The sequence below is a fragment of the Mus pahari genome, chromosome 15 (assembly GCF_900095145.1).
Source record: "Mus pahari chromosome 15, PAHARI_EIJ_v1.1, whole genome shotgun sequence".
In the NCBI taxonomy this organism is placed as follows: domain Eukaryota; kingdom Metazoa; phylum Chordata; class Mammalia; order Rodentia; family Muridae; genus Mus; species Mus pahari.
In genome coordinates this window covers 31,790,566-31,818,037 of record NC_034604.1, presented here as the reverse complement: position 1 = coordinate 31,818,037, position 27,472 = coordinate 31,790,566, and the positions used below count along the sequence as shown (strand labels likewise).

General features: G+C 38.5%; 1 protein-coding gene across 1 annotated transcript in view; it reads right to left on the bottom strand.

The window, feature by feature from the left end:
* Nucleotides 1–27,472, bottom strand: part of LOC110332931 (ankyrin repeat and KH domain-containing protein 1) — a 105,526-nt gene that overhangs the window by 4,189 nt on the left and 73,865 nt on the right. The window contains exons 20-33 of the mRNA XM_029547220.1: nucleotides 24,319–24,494; nucleotides 23,981–24,143; nucleotides 22,434–22,529; nucleotides 20,981–21,097; nucleotides 19,218–19,386; nucleotides 17,647–18,100; nucleotides 16,910–17,044; nucleotides 15,232–15,381; nucleotides 13,338–14,956; nucleotides 8,679–8,852; nucleotides 6,799–7,053; nucleotides 5,733–5,881; nucleotides 4,516–4,680; nucleotides 1,202–1,311 (exon numbers count right to left, since the gene is read on the bottom strand). Of these exons, the coding sequence (XP_029403080.1) occupies nucleotides 1,202–1,311; nucleotides 4,516–4,680; nucleotides 5,733–5,881; nucleotides 6,799–7,053; nucleotides 8,679–8,852; nucleotides 13,338–14,956; nucleotides 15,232–15,381; nucleotides 16,910–17,044; nucleotides 17,647–18,100; nucleotides 19,218–19,386; nucleotides 20,981–21,097; nucleotides 22,434–22,529; nucleotides 23,981–24,143; nucleotides 24,319–24,494 (3,932 nt within the window). The remainder of the gene's footprint in view (nucleotides 1–1,201; nucleotides 1,312–4,515; nucleotides 4,681–5,732; nucleotides 5,882–6,798; nucleotides 7,054–8,678; nucleotides 8,853–13,337; nucleotides 14,957–15,231; nucleotides 15,382–16,909; nucleotides 17,045–17,646; nucleotides 18,101–19,217; nucleotides 19,387–20,980; nucleotides 21,098–22,433; nucleotides 22,530–23,980; nucleotides 24,144–24,318; nucleotides 24,495–27,472) is intronic.

Genomic DNA, 27,472 nt, shown 5'->3' with positions numbered 1-27,472 from the left:
CCATGTGGTTGCTGGGATTTGAACTCTGGACCTTTAGAAGAGCAGTCGGGTGCTCTTACCTGCTGAGCCATCTCACCAGCCCCTACTCTTTCCTCAGGTTAGTTTTTCTATAATATACTGTGGGCTGCCAGGGCTAGGAAACTAGAGAGAAAGCCAAATTCCACACCAACACAAAGCATCAGAAGCTTAAGTCACATGGTTAACACTAATCACTAGTTCATAGAGAAGAAAAATCAACCAACCAAAAATCAAAACAGAAATGCCTAGGAGATACAATTAACCCTATAAGGCTAATACCAGGCAACTACCATTTAAGCAAATAGCTTTGAATTCCCAGTAGTACCACCAAAATAAAAAGAAGCTGGGTGTGGCAGCACATGCCTTTACTCCCACAAATGGGTAGGCAGAGGAAGATGGACCTTGTCTTTTAAGTGAAAAGTACCCACAGACAGTTTGAAGTCAGCTAATGTCTTCATGATCTTGTCCTCTAATTTAGATCTCGAGGCCCAGGCTCATGTTCTCTTTGATTATTTTAATATGGAGGACTTCCTATCTTGTTCAGATTGGTATTGAGTTCCTAGGCTCAAGTGGTTTTCCTGACTCAGGACATGTCACTATGCCTGGCTTCATGACCTTTATTGAATGTGGTATTAACACACTTAAGATTTTGATACTGAAAACCACCTTTCCAATTCATTTCTGAAAGCAGAGTGAAGGTAAAAGACCTAGCCTGTGTTCAACTGCCAAATCAGAGAGTAAATAGAATATGCAACATCATCACAGCCCTTACCCCAGGACAGGGCCCTTCGGGAAGATACTGTTTGGTAGAAGTACTTCTTGCTAGTCGTAGAACAAGATGTTCAGAAGCTGTTTTCCTACAGGCTTGTTTGCCGCTTCTGGGTTTACAACATGGTCCAAAGGTCTTCAACACTAGGACAGAACCATGCGTAACAAGCCCTCCCTTTTGGCCTTTTGCTGGGGAGGTGTTGTTGAGATAAGTGTCTCACGGAGCAGAGGGTGATGTTAAAATCCTACCTCTACTTTGTAATTGCTGGGCACACGGGGGTGCACTATTATGTGAAACTCATATGCCGAGCTTTCCCCTTCTGAATCCTAATGTAACCTGAGCACAGACCTTTTGTGTAGTTGTATTTCAGTTTGGAGGGGGTTAAACAAAAACCATAGGCTTAATATTTCTTACCTCTGGTTAGAAGAGGCCACCATTGGCTGTCCTACTCTCTTCTTTGGTCTGGTTAGCTGAGGTGATGGAATTTCTCCCTTGAGAGCAGGGACTGAAGAAAGCACACTGGCCTATAAAAGGGCAAGTCAGCACACTGTAGCCACACGGTTTTAAAGAGTTCTAAAACAACAATCATTTTATTATTGAACTCAACACTATTTGAAAGAAGTGGATCTAGAAACCTTGAAGATACAATTTTATTCCTTGAAAGATCTTTTATTCTAATGGGGTTTGACATGTGCCTTACTTAGCAGGATGTTTCTTAAAAACTTAAGGTCTCTCTATGAATGTGTAACATTTTCTTCTGCGTCCACTGGTCTCTGGAATAGGTTTTTGATTCCACTTATCAGAACCAAACCTCAAAACTCTAAACATTTCCAGTATTCCCAATGCCATCTATCCATTTTTATTGACAAGAAAAGAAAGAAATTCTGTGTTAGAACTACAAGACTCCTCTGGGTTAATTTAAGTTTGATTTCATGTTTAGATGGGAAGTGCGAAGCCCAGAAAAATGAGATGACTTGCCTATGAGTCACGAAGTTGTAAGTGACAGAAATGAAAATAGGGTTTAGTCCTTTAACTCTCACTCCGCTGCACCCAAACTGCCTCCCTCCATCCCGTGTATGTTTGGAAAAGAATCAAGTTCTTACCTGAGCTAGGTTTTATCCAATGTTCAAGTTGGTAAAATAGCAGTAAAGTAATGGCAGGAAGAGGCAGGAAGAGGAAGAAGAGATTATAGCAGGTAAAATAGGGCTGGGATTAGGCTACCAAGATTCAAATAGAGAGGAGGGCGATGTTAGTGAAAGGGAAGGGAGGAGGGTAGCCCCAGGAGATCCTTCTACTGCACAATTCCTTTCTTCCTAATTCTTGTTTCTCTTTCCTTTTTCTTTATGGGTTCTAGTTCCTGACCTGAGACAGAATTTCTTCTGTTGTGTTGAAGGCTTAGAAATAGATTTAAGGGTTCCTCCAGATTATTAGAATACTTTATAAAAAAAAATTAATGTAGATTAAAACTCACCTTTTTGTTCTATTGAATAATTTACTTAAGACTATACTTTTCTACTTTTTTCTAGAGTATTCTCATTTATTTCACTAATTCTAGGTGATTATTTCTGTTATCAATAGGAGGATGCTGCAAGATATGTAGGTGATCAAAGGGATCATTCTGGCCTAGAGTGAGATGACCTCGAGAAGACAATAAACTTGCCACAAGTGATACTTTCAAAATTCATTAAAATAGAAGATAAGAAATGAGCTTAAGGAAACTTTCTCATGTGTAAAATGGTATAGAAGACCAAAGGAACCAGTTACACATTACACAGAACATGGTATTTTTGACCTAATGATGGCTTAGGACACAGGCAAAGATTATTAAGAATTCTTCATTGCTGTTAGAGTAGACAAGTGCAGCTTGCATGATTCTCTGCTTGGTTGTTAAGCACACGCACACACACATATACTTTCTCTTTTGCTTTCTCTCAGTCCACAATATATTGTTTTCTTTTAAATATAGTTTATAAAGTTGGGATACATTAAAACAGAATTGATGACCATGTTTCAGTAGGAAAATCCTTTCTCTGTTGTGTCAGATTCTTGGCACACAATATGGTTTAGCCAATCTATTCCTGTGTTTTTGTGATTGACTTGTTAAGCATACCTTGCTCTTCTTTTTTGAGGCTACTGAACTAAACCCAGCACTTGTCATCTATTTATAAATATTACTCAGACTCACAATAAGTTGTTAACAGAAGTCATCCCTTCCCCAACTTTTTAATGTCCCAACTCAAAAGCCAAGAAACACAAAAGGAACACAAAGTGAATGATTTGGATATTCCTAAATCTGTTCAATGTAAAGCCTAAGGTTCTTTTTTTTTTTTTTTTTTTTTTTTTTTTTTTTNTTTTTTTTTTTTTTTTTTTTTTGGTTTTTCGAGACAGGGTTTCTCTGTATAGCCCTGGCTGTCCTGGAACTCACTTTGTAGACCAGGCTAGCCTCGAAAAGCATAAGGTTCTTACTGACACAGTCATGATCCATAAAGAGGAGCAAAACCTATTAAGTGGCCTATTTGCTAATGTCAGCTAAGATAAACTATGGCCTGAATGTTTTCATATTTAATAAGGTAAAGGTAGGAGAATAAGAAATAGCTAACAAAGCCGGGCGTGGTGGCGCACGCCTTTAATCCCAGCACTCTGGAGGCAGAAGCAGGCGGTTTTCTGAGTTCGAGGCCAGGCTGGTCTACAATGTGAGTTCCAGGACAGCCAGGGCTGTACAGAGAAACCCTGTCTCAAAAACAAAAAAACAAACAAACAAACAAACAAAAAACCAAAAACAAAAAAAAAGAAATAGCTAACAAGTGTTAGCAGTGCTTTTATGGCTGTCCAAGACGCTACAGTGTTAAATGGGAAAAACATGTTACAAATAAATACAGCATTAGCAATCTAATTCAATATGACAGTGGATTAGCTAGTATCTTCATGACCACTGAAAGGATCACACCCCACTCCTAAACACTGTTCATTTTTTTATTGAATATTCTGGTAAATATTTCACATTAATACAGGCTACATTAAGTAGAGCCGCTATATGACAAGAAATTTACTCATATTTCTTCCTTTTAAGTATGTAAACAATTATACATGTATTTACCACCCTAAAAAGTTGAAACATATAATTATCTAGTTCTCTTCTGCACACAAGTAGCATTCATGTTTAGCCAAAAGCACTAGGTTCATCTGATCTCAAGTCAGAAGTGGCTTAACTAACCAGAGAACATATTCAGGTGGATAGGAAATCATTTTTTGTTCTTACACAATGGGCAATCAATTTTCCATTGCTAAAGCCTCAGAGAGTATTTTAGATAGGCACATTAAAAAAACAAAACAAAATGAAAAAACCCAGAGTTCTTCCATAGTCATAGGTTTCCCAAAGAAGGCTAAAAGAGGAAAGACCTTCTAACTTAGTTGACATATTTGAGATGCATGTTTCCAATATGAGGTGCCCACGTGCCAGGCCAAATCTGAAAAGGGGGAGGAAAAATTGGAATTTCTAATTAGGAATCTTTACACATTTGTGAAATGAATATATAAATTCAATGGCAATGCACTGTTTCTGCCTAGAAAGAATACACATACAAGAAATAGAATGTTTAGTAGCATCATCTTGATAATGAAAAACTTAATTCAGATTAATAGTCATTGTTTAAATCTTATATTTTTCATCAAATTCAAAGAGTCACATGACAAATCTGAAAATTGGAAGAGCTTTAAGCCTGTTTTACCTGCTGGGCTTCGGTGCATTCAGCTGAATTCTGGATAACTTTTATCATAGGATTCCAAGCAGGATCTGGGTTATGAAGTCCATTGAACAGTGGGCCCCCTGGAACATCAGCAAGCTGAGGATGAGAGGGTATAATGGTGCCTCCATACATGGAAATCGGCAGGCCCTAAAACAGCAGAAAAAGAAGTCTTACTCATGAAATGATGACGAATAATGATCCATTAATACTGCAACCTCTCTAACCCTTTTTTCAAATAACTTCAGAGGATTCTATTAGTATATAACAGTACAGGATGGAGAAATCAAGCGCTTCATCTACATTTGCAATATTTTTTAATAAGAGAGGAGAAACACACACACACACACACACACACACACACACACACACACACACAAACCCCAAAAGTAATCTAATACAAAATTACCAGTAACTTTCCCCACACTGGATGAAAATATAATACACTATATTTTCTCCTAGTTCAGCTTTACTAATAAGTTTATACTAATAAGAAAAGAAGCCAGGAGATGGTGGTGCACACTTCAATTTCAGTACTCAGGAGAAAGAGGCAGGTGGATCTCAGATTTCAAGGCTAGCCTGGTCTACAGAGTGAGTTCCTGGATAACCAATGCTACACAGAGAAACCCTGTCTCAAGCCCTCACCTGAACCGACCGCCAAAAAAATAAGTAATTTTTTATAGTGTTTACAACTATAATCTGGCTATTAGGCAGCCAGGAAGCTGAAAGAGCACAAAAGAAAACCAAATTCAATAGCCAGTTCTTTAGAGGCTAGAGGCCTTCAAATGTGTGGCACAGAAAGCAAAGCAGAACTCAAATTTCTTTAGAAGGAGGGAAACATCTTCAGGACAACAGAGGGCAAAGTACTGTAATACATACAGCAGTACCCACTCGTCTGTTTTTTTTTTTTTTTTTTTTTTTTTTGGTTTTTCGAGACAGGGTTTCTCTGTGTAGCCCTGGCTGTCCTCGAACTCAGAAATCTGCCTGCCTCTGCCTCCCGAGTGCTGGGATTAGAGGCGTGCGCCACCACGCCCGGCTCAGTACCCACTCTTAAAACTTAACAAAAGACCTGACAGTACTAGAAAAAAAGGGTGATTTCTACACAAAGTATTCCTTAACAAGTGACTATAGTGGCTGGCAATGTATCAAAGTTACAATGACATATGTCAACTCACTGTAGAAAAATCCACAAAGCCACTTACCATTGGCTGGTGAAAAATGTTAGTGGGAGCTACCATTCCTGAATCATCTCTCTCCATTGGTTGATGCTGGGAGAATGTGCTTGGGTCTGATAACTGTTGATGCATTGGATGGTTTCCTATAACAGATTGTGACCAACCTGATAAGCCTTCTAGAAAAGAGAATTGAAAACGGTATTGGGTATTTATTTAGGTAAAACAATAAAATATTACTTTCTTTATATCAAATTTTATCAAAATAATCCTCAAGAGTTCCAAGAACATTTATCAGTCTGGCAAGCCACAACCAATCAATCAAATAAAAACAAATTCCTAGAAAAACAGGTGAATACCCTTGCATATTCCCAATTCATTATCTGAAAGAACTCAAATAATCATCCTATTCTGCACGGGAATCCTTAAGAGAGTAATTATGCTCTGAGTCATATTCCACTTGAGAAAAGAACTCACTCTGGTAGTCCAGGCTAGCCTGGAACTCATGTCAATACTCTTATCTCAGCTTCCTGAGCTACCATGTCCAGCTGAATCTTTTACTCCTGATAAATTTGATATACTGCCTCAAAAAACATTCTAGACATGAATCCTTCAGAAATATAAATACCTTTCTCTCACTGAACGTTAAGTGTAGAAAAAGGATTTTTCTTCTCCTTTTACATGTTGGTATGTTGTGTCTGCATGCCATAAAGAACCAAAGTTTTTTTCCTTCTATGTGCTGCTATTTGAGAACATGACTTTACATAGTCAAGACAACTGTTCTACTTTTGGGCTGTATCTTTAGTCACTGTGTAACAGCACAAACTGGGACATAAACTTCCTGTGTAACTCATGCTGGTTTTGAATTGGCGATCCTACTGCCTAAGGTTCCTGTGTGCTGGTATTATATGTTTGTACCAATATACATACACTAAGATGCCATGGAATTACAGGCAATTGTGAACTGTCATTTACTCTGAAAGAGCAACAAATGCTCTTAACCATGAGTCATCTCTTCAGCCCTTCTCCTACCCCTGTGAATTAAGTTTCAATGGCAAACTCTAATAACTTGATAGAGAGGGTAAGGTAATTGTACCTGACATAGCATTGACACCAAATGACCAGATCCCACTGTGTCCAACAGGAGCAACAAAACTGGTCCCTACAGGTGCTTGTGCAACAGATCCTCCTTGACGAATTCTGGCCAGCCTCTCTGTTCCAATGGGAGGAGGTATCTTTCGATCCTGACTGGCACTGTTTCCTTTTGGTTGTTGGCCCAATGTCGGAGGTGCTGAAGTGGCTGAAAGAGGTGAAGATGATCCCGAAGAAACAGATGGAATAGGAGAGTCACCTGGTGGCAAAATATTTCTCTATTGTTTTATTACATATAAAAACTAAAGGAAGCCGGGCTGCTTGTGGACGATGTACAACGTCCACAAGCAGAAAAAAAAACACTAAAGGAATATGAGAAACCTTGTAAAGACCTATTCCAACAACATAGGTTCTGTAAAGAAAATTTCATTTAAAAGGATAATTTAAATTATCAAATTCTATAACCACTGTTTGGACTACTTCTGCCTGAAGTATAAAGAACTTGTAAGACTTTTTTCCAGTGGAATTGGACAAAGCTAGAAAAGAATTTACTATTTTACTAAATAATCCTCTAAAACTATAATTACACCTTACGTTTACTGATGGAGTGCTTAAAGAGTACTTAGATTACTGTTTGGAAAACACCTGTGCATTTGTTAATTCTCTCCCATTTCTATAGCCCCCACTTTTCCATATGGAAGAGAAGCTAAATGTTAAAATCATTCTAGAATTTAAGTTATAGAAATTAAGTGATTCATCAATGGACTTAGGTAATACATGTAGGTATCTTTGTCACAAAGGCAATTGCAGACCAGACACAGTGCTGCCTGCCATTAACCATGGTACATGCCATTGATCAAGTAGACCGTTCTCTGAGAGTCTGAGACCAGTCTGGTCGAATTAGTAAGTTCTAGGATAGCCAGGGTTACACAGAGAAACCTTATCTCAAAAAACCAAGGGAGGGGCTGGAAAGATGGCTCAGAGGTTAAGAGCACTGACTGCTCTTCCAGAGCTACTGAGTTCAAATCCCAGCAACCACATGGTGGCTCACAACTATCCATAATGAGATTGGATGCCCTCCTCTGGGGTGTCTGAAGACAGCTACAGTATACTTACATATAATAAATAAATAAATCTTAAAAAAACAAAAAACAAAAGCAAGCAAACAAACAAAAACCCCAAGGGAATAAACAGCTAATAAGAACTATGTGACGCCAGGCGTGGTGGTACACGCCTTTAATCCCAGCACTCAGGAGGCAGAGGCAGGCGGATTTCTGAGTTCGAGGCCAACCTGGTCTACAAAGTGAGTTCCAGGACAGCCAGGGCGATACAGAGAAATCCTGTCTCGAAAAAAAAAAAAAAAAAAACAAACCAAAAAACAAAAAACAAAACTATTTCACTACAAAACAAACAAACAAAGCAGTAGCTATAACTAGCTTAGTGCTAAAGAATTTGCCTAATTATGTGCAAGGCCCAGAGTTCAATTCCTAGAACAAGGTGGTTGGGGAAAATATATATATATATATGACACCAAATAATTTACATGTTCTAAATACTGAAATAAGTGAAAATAAAGGACAATAATACATTCATAAAATGCAAAAGTAAGTGTGAAATCATACCAGAATGACCACCTACATTCAACTTCTTTTCAAAGTTGAGAAATTTCACAACACTGCCCTTACAGGGACCTTTTGTAAACTATGAAATATATTACTAATTCTTGATCCAAAGTCCCAATGGAAACATTTTTGGTTTGATCATATATAAAACTTGGGTATCTGCATAAGGCTTATTTTACTAAAACACTACATTGTACCCTGAAACAAATGGGTTAACAACTTATTCAAGATTCTTTGGAAAGAGTTTATCTAGTATTCCTACATGTGTTTGAGGCGCTTGTCCAAGGATGGGGAGAAAAATGTTGTCTGTTGAAACTAGGAGTGCCGACAGGTGCTGGCCCTTGCAGGAAAACCCTTGTCCCTGGTATGCCAGAGAAACTTGTCAGAGGAGCAGCAGCAGATGGGGAGTTGCCTGATGGGTCAATAGATGGCAAGCCTGAAATAAAACAGGTCCAGGATATCCAGTTAGTAAAGGCTTTAAAATAGGAAAACATTTACTTAATATTCGTTTTCAAGATAAAGAAGCATATAGTTTATTTTGTGATACTTTATTGCCAAAACCAATCTTTTAAAATCAGAAGAATATCACCCAATATCTCTATAGGAAAGTGAGCACAATGTTTAAAAATAGAAGCCATCTTAAGTATGTTCGAGATATAAAATGAGACCATATTGTATATATCTACCTGCTATTTGCCCAGTAAGGTCTGCATTCTCTTTTGAAGAAAATCTTTAAGTATAGCTAGTAATTTACAAAGCTATCGCAATTTCCAATGAAGGTAAACAACAAAAATTACCAATGTTTCTTTCTTCACAAAAAAGAAAAAGGGCTACTAGAATAACATTAATTTCAGTAATTTTATAAATAAAAACTGCAAACTATATCAAGCTTCTATTAGTTTGTATAAATCTCAAATTAGCACTTTTCTTAAATTCCACTGATTTTCCTAATAAGTGTATTAAGAATATGAGACAGGGGCTGGTGAGATGGCTCAGTGGGTAAGAGCAACCGACTGCTCTTCCGAAGGTCCAGAGTTCAAATCCCAGCAACCACATGGTGGCTCATAACCATCCATAGCAAGATCTGACGCCCTCTTCTGGAGTGTCCGAAGACAGCTACAGTGTAATTACATATAATAAATAAATAAAGCTTTAAAAAAAAAAAAAAAAAGAATATGAGACAATGTTTTAGAAAAATATGGATAAGTACTCATTTCTGGTCCATAAGTACTTTTTGTTTTTAAGTTATTTTTTTTTATGTGCATACCACATAAATTTGAGGAGACTATGCATTTGCAAGTTAGTTCTCACAGTTCACCATGTGTTTTCTGGGGATTAAGTTTAGGCATGGTGGTGACGGGCCATCTGCCAGTAAAGAAGTAGGTATGCCAGACTTTATATTTAATAGTTTAAAAAAATTTTAAATTTATTTTATTCATGAGTATTAATCTTTTGCCTACATGTATGTACGCATGCCTAGTGCCCTCAGAGGTCATTGGGTGTGGTGGCACACACTTCAGTGCTGGCCCTAGGAAGTCTGAGGCAGGTGGCTCTCTGTGAGTTCCAGATCAGTCTTAATTATAGATTGTGAGACAGTCTCAAAAAAGAGGGAAAATGTTGAATCTGAAACTGGAGTTACAGGTGGCTGTAAGCAGCTATGGATAGAGCAATAATAATTCTAAACTGTCTGTTGAGCCAACTCTCCAGCCTTTTTTTCTTCTTCTTTTTTTGGTGAATGGTCTGGATGGAACTCACTATATAGACCATGGTAACCTTGAACTCTACCTGCCTCTGCCTCCCAGTGTGTTACACTTACAGACATATGCCCTCACACCCAGCCAAAAATAACTGTTACCATCAAAATAAAAACTTATCAAAAATAATCTTGCCAGGTACTGGTGGTGCACACCTTTAATCCCAGCATTCAGGAGGCAGGGACAGATGGATTTCTGAGTTCAAGGTCAGCCTGTCCACAGAGTAAAGCACCAGGACAGCCAAAGCTGCAGAAAAACCCTGCCTCAAAACAAAACAAAACAAAACAAACACAAACAAACCTTAAGAAGATACTTTTAAACAATTTGATTTCTCCATCATTAAGGAAAATACCTTTGGTATGTAATGCATATGTCCATTTAAAAAAAATTAAATTGGGGGTGGATTAATAGCTCAATTGGTAAAATACCTGCTGTATGATCAAGAATATCTGAATTTAGCCAGGCGTGGTGGTGCACGCTTTTAATCCCAGCACTCACTTGGGAGGCAGAGGCAGGCGGATTTCTGAGTTCGAGGCCAGCCTGGTCTACAAAGTGAGTTCCAGGACAGTCAAGCTATGCAGAGAAACCTTGTCTCAAAAAACCAAAAACCAAAAAAAACCCCAAAATCTGAATTTGATCCCAAGTACCCAGGCTCAGTATTATGCACACAATAACCCTAGACTGGGAAGGGAGAATTAGGAGGAGCCTAGCAGGCTGCTGGCTAGCCAGTCTAGTTAAGTTGGTGACATCAAGATTCAGAGATCCTGTCTCAAAAAATAAGGATGGGGGGTGGTGAGATGGCTCAGCGGGTAAGAGCACCCGACTGCTCTTCCAAAGGTGCAGAGTTCAAATCCCAGCAACCACATGGTGGCTCAAACCATCCTTAACGAGATCTGACTCCCTCTTCTGGAGTGTCTGAAGATAGCTACAGTGTACTTACATATAATAAATATGTATCTATCTATATGTATGCATATGCATGCCTAGTGCCTGTAAAAGCCAGAAAAGAGTATTAGATCTACTGACACTGGAATTATAGACAGTTGGGAGCTGCTGCTACTTGGGAGGTAAAAATTGAACCCTGGGTCCTCTGTAAGAACAATCAGTGCTTTTAATGGCTTTTTCTAACACCCACATTTTCAATTAAGACAGATCTTGCTATGTAGTTCAGATTAGCCTGGAAATTGTGATTCCCTCTATCTCAGCCTCCTAAGCACTGCAATTACAGATGTATGCTACTCTATTTAGCTCCCAAATAATGTTATTTTTTCCCCCATGTTCTGCATTTCAGATACATAAGAATTTCTTATTTTTCAGTATAGCACATATTGGGACTAAAATTTTGCTCTTACTCTCTGCAAAATAGATTTCCTCTTTCAAATATCTTCAAGCCAAAACTGGTTTCTAGTCTGTATTTTTTCTAATGTGTCAGCAAATAATTGTTTTTCTTTGACAATTTTATACATATAGATATAAAATACATTCCGATTACTTTCTCCTGTGACAATCATTTATTTCACTATTACCTCTGCCAGTCTTCCTTCTTTACAAATCTTTCCCATATTCACAGGGTTTTGTTTAGTGTCTGAAAGAATTTTACTAATGCCATCTGTATGACCCTGTATGAATCATCTGAGCCTGGTAGGCTCACCAGTGGGTACAACTAGATACTATGCCTACCTCTCTCTTAGAATGTTGGTTGCCAATAGAGAGAAGTAAGTGTAAGGAGCTCTCAGAGCTCCTTTTCCACTCATAGGAACATCTAATTTCTAAGTTAAGAAGTCAAAGTCAGACACAGTGGTTAATGTCTGTAATTCCAGCACTCTAGGGCTGATATAGTAATACTACTACAAGTTTAAGGCCAGTGTGATTACAGAATGAGACCTTGTCTCAAAATAAATAAATAAATCAATAAATCTATTAAGAGTCAGCACATGGGCTGGAGAGATGGCTCAGTAGTTAAGGGCACTGACTGCTCTTCTAGCGGTCTTGAGTTCAATTCCCAGCAACCACATGGTAGCTCACAACCATCTGTAATGGCCCTCTTCTGATGTGTCCAAACAAATAAATGAATAAATAAAAGTTGTTTCATGGGAAAAAAAAAAGTCAGCACATGACCAAATCCCTTTAAGCAGCTTCATCTAATGGAAGTGCCATCGAGCACCATTAATGTATTAGAAAGTAATATGAACGATGGAGCAGTACCTAAACAGTATGTAATTCTAATGTTTGCAATCAGAGAAACAAATAATCACTATATTTTTAAAAAGTCTATTTGAATTTGTACTTGAAGAATAGTTGTGCAGGCATAAATGTGATGGTAACTTGTCCACTAGTGATAGAAATGGAAGACGCAGCTGGGCGTGGTGGCGCACGCCTTTAATCCCAGCACTCGGGAGGCAGAGGCAGGCGGATTTCTGAGTTCGAGGCCAGCCTGGTCTACAGAGTGAGTTCNGAGGCAGGCGGATTTCTGAGTTCGAGGCCAGCCTGGTCTACAGAGTGAGTTCCAGGACAGCTAGGGCTACACAGAGAAACCCTGTCTCAAAAAAACCAAAAAAAAAAAAAAAAGAAGTGGAAGACGCAGAACTAATAATGCTTGTCATAGAGGAAATCACTGTTGCTGGAGGACTGGTCTTAGGCACACAAGCAAACAACTGCTTTCTGACTGATGAGGGATGTCCTGGAATTAGTCATACATAGTTGCTGACTTGCAGCCAACTACAGAAGAGACAGTGATAGGATAACCAGCAAATCCTTTTTTTTTTTTTTTTTTTTTTTTTGGTTTTTCTAGACAGGGTTTCTCTGTATAGCCCTGGCTGTCCTGGAACTCACTTTGTAGACCAGGCTGGCCTTAAACTCAGATATCCGCCTGCCTCTGTCTCCCAAGTGCTGGGATTAAAGGCGTGCACCACCACTGCCCAACACCATGAATCCTTTTTATTATGACATCAACTTCCAAAAACCTGGACCAATATAAGGTATAAAAGCCTTACTGTTAGGAACAGAATAAATAGCTTATTTTATGTAATTTACATACAGCATTTTTTGCATCTAAGCAGCATTAATTAAAAGGCATTATTTCTGTAAGGTTAGATAGTATTAGGTACAAAATAAGTGCCTATTAGCTTGGAAGGTGAGTTTTGACAGCTACAATAATAATGACTTACCAACTGGACTAGTAGAAACTCTCTGTGATGGTGGTCTGAAGCCAGGTGCCTTGGAGTTGTCAGGGTGCACATTTTCCAAGTGTCCAAGTACAGAGTTACTCAGGAAAGCTGACTGAACAGTGAAAGAGGCATCTGCAGCAACTCTTGAGGGCAGAGGTCCATCTCCCCACCCTTGGTTAGCTGGCACCTGACCACTATCAAAAAGACTACTGAAGTGATTAAAAAGTGTGGCTGGGCCGAATGTTGGTTGCAAAGACTTATTTGCTGGGTTTATATGCATTTGAGAACCATTCATAATGTTCACAGCTGAGGAAAGCTGCACTGCAGCTGGTGGGCCTTGAGGTGGTGTTAAAGGAACTGGATTGGTAACAAAAATTGACTGGGGATCCTGGTGCATACTTGCATTTGGTACCACTGAATAAAAAGAACCTCTGGGCTGCATTCGATGAGAAACTCGAGGTGCCGGTACAGCTAACTGAGGTAAACTACCAGTGTCCCGATTATCAGCAGCAACCAATCTGGGTGATGCCAAAGTCAATGGAGCAGTTTCTGAATTCGAGGGAAAAGGCATTGACACAGGACTTAAATCAGACACCTTGGTCGGCTGTCCCTCCTCTTGTGTATTACTCGGAGGAGGAGGAGGAGGAGGAGGGGTACTGGATGGATGAGTCTCTGGAGCTCCTGAGGTGTTGCTGGCAGAGCTATTACAACTGTTAGCAGTTGGAGATGGTGTACATAGGTTTGTTAAGGGCTGGTCCTGTGTGGACACTTTCTCTTTGGGAGGTGGTATGACAGAGAAAGTCTCCACCTTTTGTGAAGAAAGTTGTACTTGAGTAGGTGCAGGCATAATTGTGGTGGTAACTTGTCCACTAGTGATAGATGTGGAAGACACAGAAGGCAAGGAACTACTAGTACTTGTCACAGAGGAAATCACTGTTGCTGGAGGACTGGTCTTAGGCACACACGCAAACAACTGCTTTCTGACGGATGAAGGAGTCCGGGAATTAGTCATACATAGTTGCTGACTGGCAGCAACTACAGAAGAAACAGTGATAGGACAACCAGTAGTAGCTAGTCCAGGAGATTCTGATGGTAAAACAGGCCCATTCTGATTAGGTAGACGGGCTGTATTATTATGCTTTGGAGAACTACTAGTATTGCCAGGATTCACAGGTCTCACTGGGAATGGTCCCCAGGTGTTAGGTGAAGGTGAGAAGGTTCCTCCAAATTGTGCCATAGGTAAGCGAGGATGCCGAATCTGTTGCATAGTTTGAGCAGCCAGGAGAGCAAAATGAGGATGAGGATAAGCTAAGGGAAGAGACACTGGGAAAGGAGATCGTACATTTGTTGCCACATTCTTACTAAGTTTATTAGTGGCCTGGAAAGTAGATAATGTTGTTGCTTGTGATGTTACAAGAGCTGGAGCACCCAAGGGAAATGCATTCTTGTTGGAAGTTGATGTGGTGCCTACTCCAGATGAGAAGTTTGTATGAATGGGCTTGGTGCTGGCAGGTGTCCTGATATGGTTTTTAGGAATCAAGTCTTCCAGTTCCTTTGCAGGATCTTGAATAAGTGCATTGATAAGTTGAACTGCGTATCTTGTTGATTCTGTACCACCCCTGGAAAATAAATGACATGAGACTAACAATATAAACAACAACACACTTTTTTAATCACCGAAAAACATTTTTTCATTCAATATATTTTCATTTGGTTTTATCTCTAGAAAATTTTATGAATCATATAAATGTTTTTTCTGGAGTTGAACCTAGGGTTTAATATATGCTAAGCAAGAAAAAATATCTCAACTTTCAAATAAAATTCCTACTTAAAGTATTTCTCTTATAAAATTTTGATCCAGAACTAGTAATATAAATGTTATTTTTAGAGTTACCTTATTGTAATCATTCTCTCTCCATTCTTATCTTTTTGTTTATCCACATCAATATGGGCACCAGTAACATCTTGTATTGCTGTAATGTTGCATCCTCCTCTTCCCATTATTCTGGACACCACTGAGGCTGGAACAGATAATTTCTTTGACCTGGAAAATGAAGGCTACCTATGAGTTTATGAAATCAAATGTCTTTAAATAATATTGGAATATAAGATTAAAGATATCTAAGTATGTTGATGGAATTTTATATAATATTCTTGAACCTTAAATAATTAAATTCTTACTTTAGAAATTATTGTATTAAATTTAGTTGAGGAAAATTAGATTGCCATTTAAAAATTAGATTGCCATTTAAAACAAAAATCCTAAGCAGGGTGTGGTATACAAGCCTGAGTTCAGCCTGGTTCTACATTGTGAGTTCTAGGACAGTCAGGGCTACATACTGAGACCCTGTCTAAATACAAACAAACAAACAAACATCCTATTTAGTGACTCTAATCTGCTTAAAATATCACAAGTTGACTAATTGGCAACTAACAAACAAAAACAACTAAAAACAAAAAACATACCATTGGGCGAGAAATGGTGGTAGCACACACCTGTAGTCCCAGCACCGGGAGGCAGAGGCATATAGATCTCAATGAAGGCCAACCTGGTCTACATAGTTAGTGCCAGGTGACCCAGGGCCACACAGTGAAACCCTGTCTTAAAAACAAAACACTGAACAATATATGTTAGCTTGTAATTTTAAACCATGAACAGTTCATATTTAGCAATTTTTTTTTTTTTTTTTTTTTTTGAGACAGGGTTTCTCTGTATAGCCCTGGCTGTCCTGGAACTCACTTTGTAGACCAAGCTGGCCTCGAACTCAGAAANAATCCATCTGCCTCTGCCTCCTGAGTGCTGCCACCATGCCTGGCCATATTTAGCAATTTTTAAACAGTCTCAAGTTTGGCCTACATAAAATGTGATTCATTACTTTGTTATGTAAATTCTATGTATTGTTTCTAATTTTCTTTTACCATATTCTAAAAGTATGGTGTTGTACTTTTAAAAATTACACACACACACACACACACACACACACACACACACACACACACACACACACACAGAGTTGCTGTCTTCAGATACATCAGAAGAGGGCATCAGACATCAGATCCCATTACAGATGATTGTGAGCCACCATGTGGTTGCTGGGATTTTAATTCAGGACCTCTGGAAGAGCAGTCAGTGCACTTAACCACTGAGCCATCTCTCTAGCCCCCAGTGTTGTACTTTATAATAATGGTTACATTCAAATTAATTAAACAGGTAACTATATCATAAAAGATAAAGAATTTTAATCCAGGTGTGGTGGTATGTATCTGTAATCCTAGTATTTAAGCAGTGGAGACAAGTGGATAAGAAATTTAAGGCTAGTCTTGGCTGTCTATCAAATTTAAGGTCAGCCTGGGCTGGATCAATGCTAAATAAACAAAACAAAGTAAAACAAAAAGCCATTGTGGTGGCATACTGCTATAATCCCAATACATGGGAGACAGAGGAGGAGGTCTGCCAAGCATTTTAGGACATCTTGGTTTACTGATTAGTTCTAGGCAGGCCAGGACTGCCTAATGAGACCCTGTTTGGAAAAAAAAAAAAGAAGTTAACAGATGGGATTAATTCTACTTACCTTCTAACAACTTCTTTCCACCCTTCTTCTCTTTTTTGACCCCTCTTAGGACTAGTGAGATTCAGTTTCATGGTTGGAGAACTTAATGGCAATGATTTGTAGCTTGTTGACATGGAATTTACTTCACCATCAAGGCTGAGAAAATGGAATTATGGAGTTCAACAATAAATAAAAATTCAAGAGATATAGATTAAGCTATAATGAAATATTTTTTTGAAGTTTGATACGTTAAATAATCAAGACATGAAAACAAACAAAATAAGCAACCATCTATTTTAATATCAAAATAGGTTATTCAATCAAGTTAACTAAAATCAAAGCTTTAAACTAAGAATCTTATAAAATACCCAGTAATGAAAACATGGTTAAGAGAACAGAGACAACAAATTTTAGTTCTGAAGACTAGAGACAGGATAACATAAGGAACTGTTTAATACAATTTATACTTAGGCAACATACTATAAAATGTTATGCCAGACATGAAATAAGAACAGTGAATAAAGAGTTAACAAGGGGGCTGGTGAGATGGCTCAGCAGGTAAGATCACCGGCTGCTCTTCCATAAAGGTCCCGAGTTCAAATCCCAGCAACCATATGGTGGCTTACAACCATCCGTAACAAGATCTGATGCCCTCTTCTGGAGTGCCTGAAGTCAGCTACAGTGTTCTTACATATAATAAATAAATAAATCTTAAAAAAAAAAAAAAAAAAAAGAGTTAACAAAATAGAAAACTTTACCGTGTCTGAGTCTTGGAAGTGGTGGTAACTGCCTTTTCCTCTTGAGAACTGACAACCGTGGAGCACCTCTTGTCACTGGTGGGATTCACATCCACAGGGAAACTGAACTCTTGGCTCTTCCCCCCACTGCTGCTTTCACTGTTGCAGTCTGTGCTATCTATGTTATCCGAATCACTATTTCCACCTGCACCGCCACCTCTAGGCTCTCCATTTATTTTATTTTTATCTGCTTTTTGTTGTGCTAAAGATATATGTGGCTCAGGTAAAATTAAATGTGCTGTGGGAGGGGACTCTTTTGTCTTATTCTTCTTATTTTTCCGATTGGTGCTGGGGGTTGTCACTACATTGGCTCTTTTTTTGCCAAATACATTTGTAAACGTGGTAGATGTAGCAGAGATTCCAATTGTAGTAGTGGTGGTTGCACTCGGAGGCTCTATGGGAATTTCTTGCTCCACTGAAATTATTAAAAAAAACAAAAAAATCACAATGAGGGCCAAAGATGTCAAAACAAATAATGACAGAATATATGTAATAATTCATAATTAATCAATTATTCTTTTTAAAAAATGTTTTCTTTATTCTTATTTTATGTGCATTGGTGTTTTGCCTACAAGTATGTCTGTGTGAGGGTGTTGGATTCTGTGGAACTGGAGTTGCAGACAGTTGTGAGGTGCCATGTGTGTGTGTAGGGAATGGAATAGGAACTCTCAGAAGAGTAGCCAGAGCTCTTAAACACAAAACTCTCTCTCCAGCCCTACCATTAGTATTCTGAAGATTGATAATACAATTCCTATGAACTATTAAAGAACCACAATATACTCTGATTCTAGCAAAAACATGGAATAGTATTAAGGAACTAGAATTCAAGAGATGCACAACTAATTTGTCTACTAAATACCTCTATTGACAAGTATACCCTGCATGGTTTTAAGCCTTAACCTTAGCTAAGAATTCACTGAGGAATTATTTTAGTCAGGAAAGTTAGAAGTAGAGGAGAACCTGAAGGGAAACTGGTAAACCTTTTACTGTATTTGTTTAATATATAAAAGGTGTATACAGGAAAACTTAAATTACACTCCATGACACTGGACAGTGGTGACAGACACACAGACACAGACACACACACTCACACACCCCTTTAATCCCAGAAGCAGAGGCAGGTGGATCTCTGTGAGTTCCAGGACAGCCAGGGTTACAGAGAGAAACCCTGTCTTGAAACAAAGAAACAAAAAAATAAAACATTCCACGTTTTCAAGTCATGCCTGCCGTTACCTTCCCGTTTTCTCTATTCGTTTACACTGTAAAGCACTTAGCACTATTTACTATAAAAGCCAACTATCAATTTCAGATTACAGTGATGAAATCTTTAACAGGAATGTACACCAAAATGCTAATTTAAACTTTACTTATTATTTAATTTAGAAACTGGGTCTTTCTATGTAGCTAGCCTGGTCTTGAATTCACAGCAATTCCCCTGTCTCAGCACCCTATGTGATGGGATTACAGGTTTTCTGTACTGTGTTAACTAACAGAGGATAATTTTATACATAATTCATGAGTCAATTTTTTACCATCTTCATCATTCTCTTCATCTTCACCCTCTGGTTGTTCTGAATTCTCTTTAGGTTTGCTCTCTTCATCTTCCTGTTTCCTTTTCTGTTCCTCTTTTTTCTTTTTCCTCTTTTCTTTTCTCTTCTCTCTTTTAGCCGCTAGAGCTTGCTTTCTGCTCTCTTCTCTTGACTGTAAATAAAGTATATCATTTAATAATATGAAAACACTTTGATTTGTTTTTTTTTTAAAGATTTATTTATTTATTTATTATATATAAGTACACTGTAGGTGTCTTCAGACACTCCAGAATCAGATCTTGTTACGGATGGTTGTGAGCCACCATGTGGTTGCTGGGATTTGAACTCCAGACCTTCGGAAGAGCAGTCAGGTGCTCTTACCCACTGAGCCATTTCNCCAGCCCCCCCCCCCCCTTTTTTTGAGACAAGGATTCTGTTTCTGGCTGGCCTCGAACTCAGAAATCCATCTGCCTCTGCCTCCCAAGTGCTGGAATTAAAAGGCATGCACCACCATCGCCCGGCTAAAAACATTTTTTATATTTGTTTCGTGTATGGGTGTTTTGCCTGAGTATGTACCATTGGTATGCTTGATGCCTGAGGAGGTCAAAGGCAGGCATGGGATCCTTTAGAATTAAGAGTTATGGATGGTTGAAAGCCACCAATGTAAAGGCTGGGAACTTCATCCGAGTTCTCTGTATGTGCAACACAAGTGCTCTTAAAGCTGAGCTATCTCCCAGCCCCAATAATGTAGTAATTGAAAAACATTAAATGAAATGATATATTTGTCCTTTACTTCCCATGGATGCCAATCTCAAATAAAATTTTAAAAACAAAACAAAAACAAATTTTGTGTCAAAATTAAATATCTTTATAATTCAAATGATCATCAATGATGTAAAAAAACGACATATAGAATACCTAAAATACATGTATACCTAAAATATATAGATATCTATTTTTATTCACTAATGATCAAATAACCTAATTGGCTGGACGTGGTGGCGCACGCCTTTAATCCCAGCACGCGGGAGGCAGAGGTAGGTGGATTTCTGAGTTCGAGGCCAGCCTGGTCTACAAAGTGAGTTCCAGGACAGCCAGGGCTACAGAGAGAAACCCTGTCTCAAAAAACCAAAAACCAAACCAAACCAAACCAAAAAAACAAAAAACCTAATTGAAAAATGAACCATCAGGCTAGGGTTACAGCTCAGTAGTAGAATGTTTGCTAAGCCTGGGGTAGTGGCAGACAAGACATCAACTCAGAGTAGATGTGATGGTATATACCTATAATTCCAGAGCTCAAGGCCAACACAAATAACACAGTGAAATCCTGCCTTCAAGTAAACTACTAAATAAAAACTAAATTGCTAAATTAAATTTTAAAATAAATAAAATCGGGCCGGAGAGATGGCTCAGTGGTTAAGAGCACTGACTGCTCTTCCAGAGGTCCTGAGTTCAATTCCCACCACATGGTGGCTTACAACCATCTGTAATGAGATCTGATGCCCTCTTCTGGTGTGTCTGAAGAGAGCTACAGTATACTCATATACATAAAATAAACAAATCTTAAAAACAAAACAAAACAAAACCTTTTCCCATTGTCTTACACATCCTAGACAGTGCTGTGGAACAAAGCTAGGGTTTCCCTAAATACCCAAAGAAACTCTAACAATTACTTTTAATCATATTTTGCTAAAGACTACTATTTATACAGACAACAAATTACTCTAGTTTTGATTTCTAACTGGGAGCTCATTCTACCCCCTCACCTTTTCTAGGTCCAGCTCTTTTAGGAGAATGCTTGCATTTTTATTTGCTTCTGCAGCCTGCTGGTCTTTAGCCTTCACAATTGTCTCAACACATTGGTGACACTTCTTCAGCAGTTCCTGCAGAGAGGGCAAAGCACAACTAGATAAGCACAAACAAATTTATAATAAAAGGTCCAATATAAGTAGAGCTGAATAGAAAGGTCCATGAGTCAAACCTCCAAAAACTAGAAATTGGCCAAATCAAATTAAACCTTGAGTTCAGTTCTGTATCAATCATTCATAAGAATGAGAACACCTTTAAAAAGAAAAAACAAACAAACAAACAAACAAAAAAAAACAAAAAAAAACAAAAAAAAACAAACAGCTCAGTCCAAACTAGCTTTCAACCCACTAAACCATTGAAATGGTTAGTTGAGTTGTTGAACCGCCCCACTCTGAAGTCCAAGTGCTGGATATACAGGTATGAAACTACAATGTGGCAAAAATAAGGTTTTGTTTTGAGGGAACATCTCCTTATGTGGCTCTGGCTGTCCTCAAACATCTAGAAATCTTGCCTCTGCCTCTCAGGATAAGTATGCATCATCATGTAAGACAAAGGTTTCTTTTCTTTTCCTTCCTTTCCTTTCTTTTCTTTTCTTTTCTTTTTTCTTTCTGTTCCCTCCCTCCCTCCCTCTCTCCCTCCCTCCCTCCCCTCCCTCCCTCCCTCCCTCCCTCCCTTCCTTCCTTCCTTCCTTCCTTCCTTCCTTCCTAAGATGGGGTTTCTCTGTGTAGTCCTAGCTGTCCAGGAACTCACTTTGTAGACAGGCTGGCCTTGAACTCACATAACCTACCTGCCTCTGCCTCCTGAGTGATGGGATTAAAGGCATGTACTATATACCTGCTTGGCATCTTTCTTTCTTTTAAAAGGTATCCTTAGAAAAGCTAACCAGGCTAACAAAATTTAGTAATAAACCTTAGCTATAGTCACTACCATTATGATGTATAGGGGGAAGGTAATCGCAAATATGTTACCAATAGTATCATATCCACCTACTTTGCAAATGGATAAGACAAAAAGCACATGGTCATTCTTTCTTTCCTTTCTCCACTAACCCCCTTTTTTCTTTCCTTGACAGGGTTTCTTTGTGTATGCCTGCCTGGATGGTTGTCCTAGAACTCATTCTATAGTCCAGGATGGCTCTGAACTCAGAGATCCACCTGCCTCTGCCTCTGCCTCTGCCTCCCAAGTGATGGTGTTAAAGGTGCAATGCAGCATCCCCCAACCCCTCAGCAAGACCCAAGTTCTTAATCTGTAGGTGACAAAAAGAACAAGCTCTTTGTTTGGTGCTGGGACTGAACTCATGGCCTTCTTGCCACTGAATGCATGCCCAGTGGAAACAAGTCCCTCATTATACTTCTTAGCATAGAATGCCATAAAGAATAAAAATGTGCTTCAATAACATAGTAAACTTACCTTATCTGTAATTGTTGCTATGTATCTCATGCATTCTATATCAGATGGAAACTGACTGACTTCCTTCACCAAATACTGAACAACTTTTACATGACCCTAAAAAAAAAAAGCACAACAAAAGAAACCACAAAAGCGTTTTTTTGAAATTTTAACCATGTTTTAACAACCTAATGTGAAAAAATAGTATTTTAAAAATGATTACTAAATTCATAAATAAAATTATGAAAATATCAACACTGTTCAGTTTTAAACAAAAAAAGGTAAGAACACGCTCAAGCATATATATATATAGTAGTAGGCCGGTCACAGTGGTACCCGCCTTTTAATCCCAGCATTCAAGAGGCAGAGACAGATGGGTGGATCTCTGTGACTGTGAAGCCAGCTGGTCAACATAGTGAGTTTCAAGACAGTAGGGCTACATAAAGATACCCTGTTTTAAATACAAAAGCAACTAAGCAAGCAAACAAACAAACAATATATGATAGGCAAGATAATAATTTTCCCATGTCCCACAGAAAACAGGAAAGCTATTTTCAATAGCTTTTTATATAACAATAAAAAAAATGGGGACTGTGAAATAAATCTCAGTATTAAGGGGGTCTAAGTCTGAAAACACCAATATTTTTAGATTTCAAATCATTATTTGAATTTTACTATTAAATAAAGTGATCTATTACATTTTCTCAGCTTTATGACTTGTTTAGCTAAAACACCTTCTTTCTTTTGTTGCTTTTTTGAGACAGGGTTTCTCTGTGTAAGCCTGGCTATCCTGAAATCTAACTCTGTAGACCAGGCTGGACTTGAACTCACAGAGATCATACTACCTCTGCCTCCAGAGCTGGGGAAGGTGTGTACTACTGCTGCCCAGCTGATAAAATGCCTTTACTGGGAACTGAATGATAGGTAATCTGTATATGTATATGCATGTGACTAAGGGTGTAAGCATCAGGTCCTCTTGCGTGCAGAGCAAGAATTCTTACTCACTGCTCTATCTCCATAGCCTCAAATTTTATGTTTTCAGTAATATGACATAATAGAAGTTAATCAAGGCACCAAGTATAATGAACTACCAAATAACTCTTAGGTTTAGCCACAAAAGACTGGACAGACAGCAATGTTTTCTGTTTTGTTTTGTTTCAGATACAGACTCATAATCCTAGGCTGGCCATTAACTCTGGATCTGTCTGCCTCCACCTACTCCTGTGTGCTAGGATTACAGAATGTGCCATCATGCCTGACAAAAGTATTGTTTGCTTGTTGTTTGTTTGTTTGTTTTAAAAAATGGTATCTCACTTTGTAGCTCTGCCTGGCCTGAATAGCATTTATAACAGGCTGGCCTTGAACTCAGAGATCCCCCTGCCTCTATTTTCCTGAGAGCTGGGATTAAAGGCATGTTTCCCATGTCCAGAAATAAGCATTGACCTTTATATACAGATACACTTAATTCCACACTATCAATTTATATTCTGGTTTATATATTATATGGTTTTAACTTAGAATTGTTTTAAAATTATTAAATGTTATCTTTTCCGCATATGTCATATTACCTTTCGAAATGCTGACATAAGAGGTGTGATTTTTCGGTTGTCTGCTGCATCCACATCAGCACCTGCTTGCACTAGCAATTGTACTACATCAAAATGACCACCATTGGATGCCAGCCAAAGTGGTGTATTTCCCTTCTTGTTGCGAACATCAATATGTGCTCCCCTACAAACAAGCAAACAAACAAAAAATCAACAGTTTGTTTGCTATAAGAGGCTGACATTTTTATAGCATTCTTTACCATGCAACAATTGCTTTTTGAAATGTTAAAGTTACTTTTTAACAAAAAGAGTTAAAGGGACCATTGGAGTTCTACATATAATAAGAGAAATTTACCTACCTGTTAATCAGGAGCTCACAGAATTTGTAGTGGCCTTTGTCTGCTGCTATTGTTAAAGCAGTGTCTCTTGAGGAAGGTACAGGAGGTGCATTGACATCTGCACCTTTATCAAGGAGAACTCTTCCAACCTCTGCATATCCTCCAGAAGCTGCTTCCATCAAGGGAGTAAGACCAGTCTATTTAAACCAGTTAAGAATGCAATGAAATTATGTAATTTCTTAAAAAGAACAAACTAATTAATATTTAAGCAGATTATATTTCTGATTTTCTCTCATTAAAAAAAAAAAAAAAAAAGCTGGGGAGTGGTGGTACCACTTTAATCCCAGCACTTGGCAGGCAGATGCAGGTGGATTTCTGAGTTTGAGGCCAGCCTGGTCTACAGAGTTCCAGGACAGTTAGGGCTACACAGAAAAACCCTGTCTCGAAAAACCAAACCAAGCCAAACCAAAACCAAACCAAACCAACCCAACCAAACAAAAAACCCAAAACCCTAAATAACATTCTGTTTTCAGGCTAGAGAGATGACTCAGTGGTTAAGAGCACTGACTGCCCTTCTGAAGGTCATGAGTTCAAATCCCAGCAACCACATGGTGGCTCACAACCATCCGTAATGAGATATGACTCCCTCTTCTGGGGTATCTGAAGACAACTACAGTGTACTTACATGTAATAATAAATAAATATTTTAAAAAACCCTTCTGTTTTCAGTTGTACTAAATTAACTTCATAAGCTCATGTAATCACAATTCTTGGGGAGGTGGAATCAGGAGGATCAAGACCAGGAGCTCAAGGTAATCAATTCCTAGTACAGACCTCATAAAATTCTGTCTCAAAAGCACCCTTCCCCCAAATAAATAATTTTTACTAAATAGCAGGTGAAGTTGTTAGATTAACTGAGGCATGCCAGAGTACACTCACTCACAATCTTAGGCAAGAAGAAAAGTAAAGCCAGGCATGGAAGTATCTAAACTCAGTTCTCAGGATGCTGAGGCAGAAAGACAGCGTATGGAAGCTAAAATTACAGTGTCATTCTCTCACCTCCAACCCTTTGAAAGTCTTACTTATACAGATTACACGAGCCTTGGACATGAAGTCTTCTTGCCCCAGCTTCTATAATGTTGGAATTTTAAGAGTATGCTATCATGACTGGCTGAACTTCCTTTTTCAATGATTTATTTTTATTTCATGTTTTGCCTCCATGTACACTTGTGTGTGAGTATCAGATATTGAAGTTCCAGACAGTTGTGAGCTGCCATATGGGTGTTGGGAATTGAACCCAGGTCCTCTTGAAGAGCAGTCTTCACCACTGAATCATCTCTCTAGCTCTTTTGAGCTGACTTTTTTTTTTTTTAAAACAAAACAAAACAAAACAAAACAAAACAAAACAAAAAAAACCCAAAAGATATTTCTTAAGCCAGGCATGGTGCCTTCAATCCACATACAAGGAAGGTAGAATCAGAAGGTTGAATGCAAGTCTAGCCTAGGCTACTGTCTCAAAAAAACAAAAACAAAAAAACCCAACAACAACAAAACCCAAGCCAAAATGAAACAAAACAAATAAACAAATACTACCAATGGTACTAGTCCCCAGACAGTGTGCATCATTTCAGGTCTCTTAATAGGTGAACAGACCACAATTAATATTTGAAACTGAAAAGTACCAGATTATCTTCTAGATATCATATGGTCACTGCACCCATAAAATCACAACAGCAGTGGCTACCAATACACGACTGAATACTCAACAGTCCATCAAGGGAGATCCTAATCCACCCTTTGAGGGGGGCTACTAACAGTTGCTAGAAGAGAAAAAAATCCTTCTCCTCAGTGATGTAACTACTTGTAGGAAAAGTGCCCTTGCTCAAGCAAATAAACCATGTTCATGAAAAACGTGTGTATGTGTGTGTGTGTACACCGGCACTGTTGAAATGGCTTAGCAGATAGAGGCACATGATGCCAAGCCTGGGCACCTTAATTTGAGTCCGATATCCACAGGGTAAAGGGAGAAAAACTAACACCCTCAGGTTATCCTTTGACTTCCACACATTGCCCTGGCATGCACTTATATACACAGGAACATACACACAAAAACAACATAAATGTAATAAAAAATGTTTTTTTTTTTAAAAAAATAGGTCAGGAACTTGTTGGGAAGAAGGTATCAGGGAGAGAACACAGTCAAGGCATGCACATAAGCATGCATGAAAGTACAAAAGAATTAGCCCTCAATTTCTTTGTAACTATTAATTCTGGGCTTTTATTTCAGGAAAATGTGTGATTGCTGAGGCAATAACCTACTATATATTATTCTATATGTGTTGGGGGGGATGTACATGCCGTGGCACACATGTGGAAGTTAGAGGTCTTTCCTTACACTATGTGGGTTTTAAGGATCTCAGGTCATCAGGTTAAGAGATAAATATCCCACCCATCTCTCTTGCCACCAAACTTTTTGTTTGAACCAGAGTTTCATGGTATTGCAATACATTTTAAGAATACTATATGAGAGCTGGGGGGTGGGGGTTGGGGTGGGTGGTGGTGGTGCACACCTTTAATTCCAGCACTCAGGAGGCAGAGGCAGGCAGATTTCTGAGTTCAAGGCCAGCCTGGTCTACAAAGTGAGTTTCAGGACAACCAGGGCTATACAGAGAAACCCTGTCTCGAAAAACAAAAAACAAAACAAAACAAAACAAAAGATTATTAACTGAGGGACTGAAAAGATAGCTCAGCAGTTAGGAGGAGCTCTAGTTCTTGTAAATAACTGAAATTCAGTTCCTAGCAACCATATCATGGTTCATAACCACCTGTAACTCCAGTTCCAGGGAATCTAACATGCCCTTCTAGCCTCTGCAGTTACTAGATATGTACATGGTACACATACATGCAGACAATCATTCACTCACATAATTTTTTTAAAAACTAAGAGGCTGGGAGTGGTGGTACACACCTTTAATAGTAGTGCTGAAGAGGCAGGGCAAAGCCAGGATGATTTCTGTGGCCAGCCTGGTCTACAAAAAGAGCAAGTTCTAAGATAGCTACATAAAGAGACCCCATCTCAAAAAAAAAAAAAAAAAAAAAAAAAGAGAGAGAGAGAGAGAGAGAGAAAAGAAAAAGATTAACTGTTAGAATTGAGAGGGATGAAATTTCCAATCTA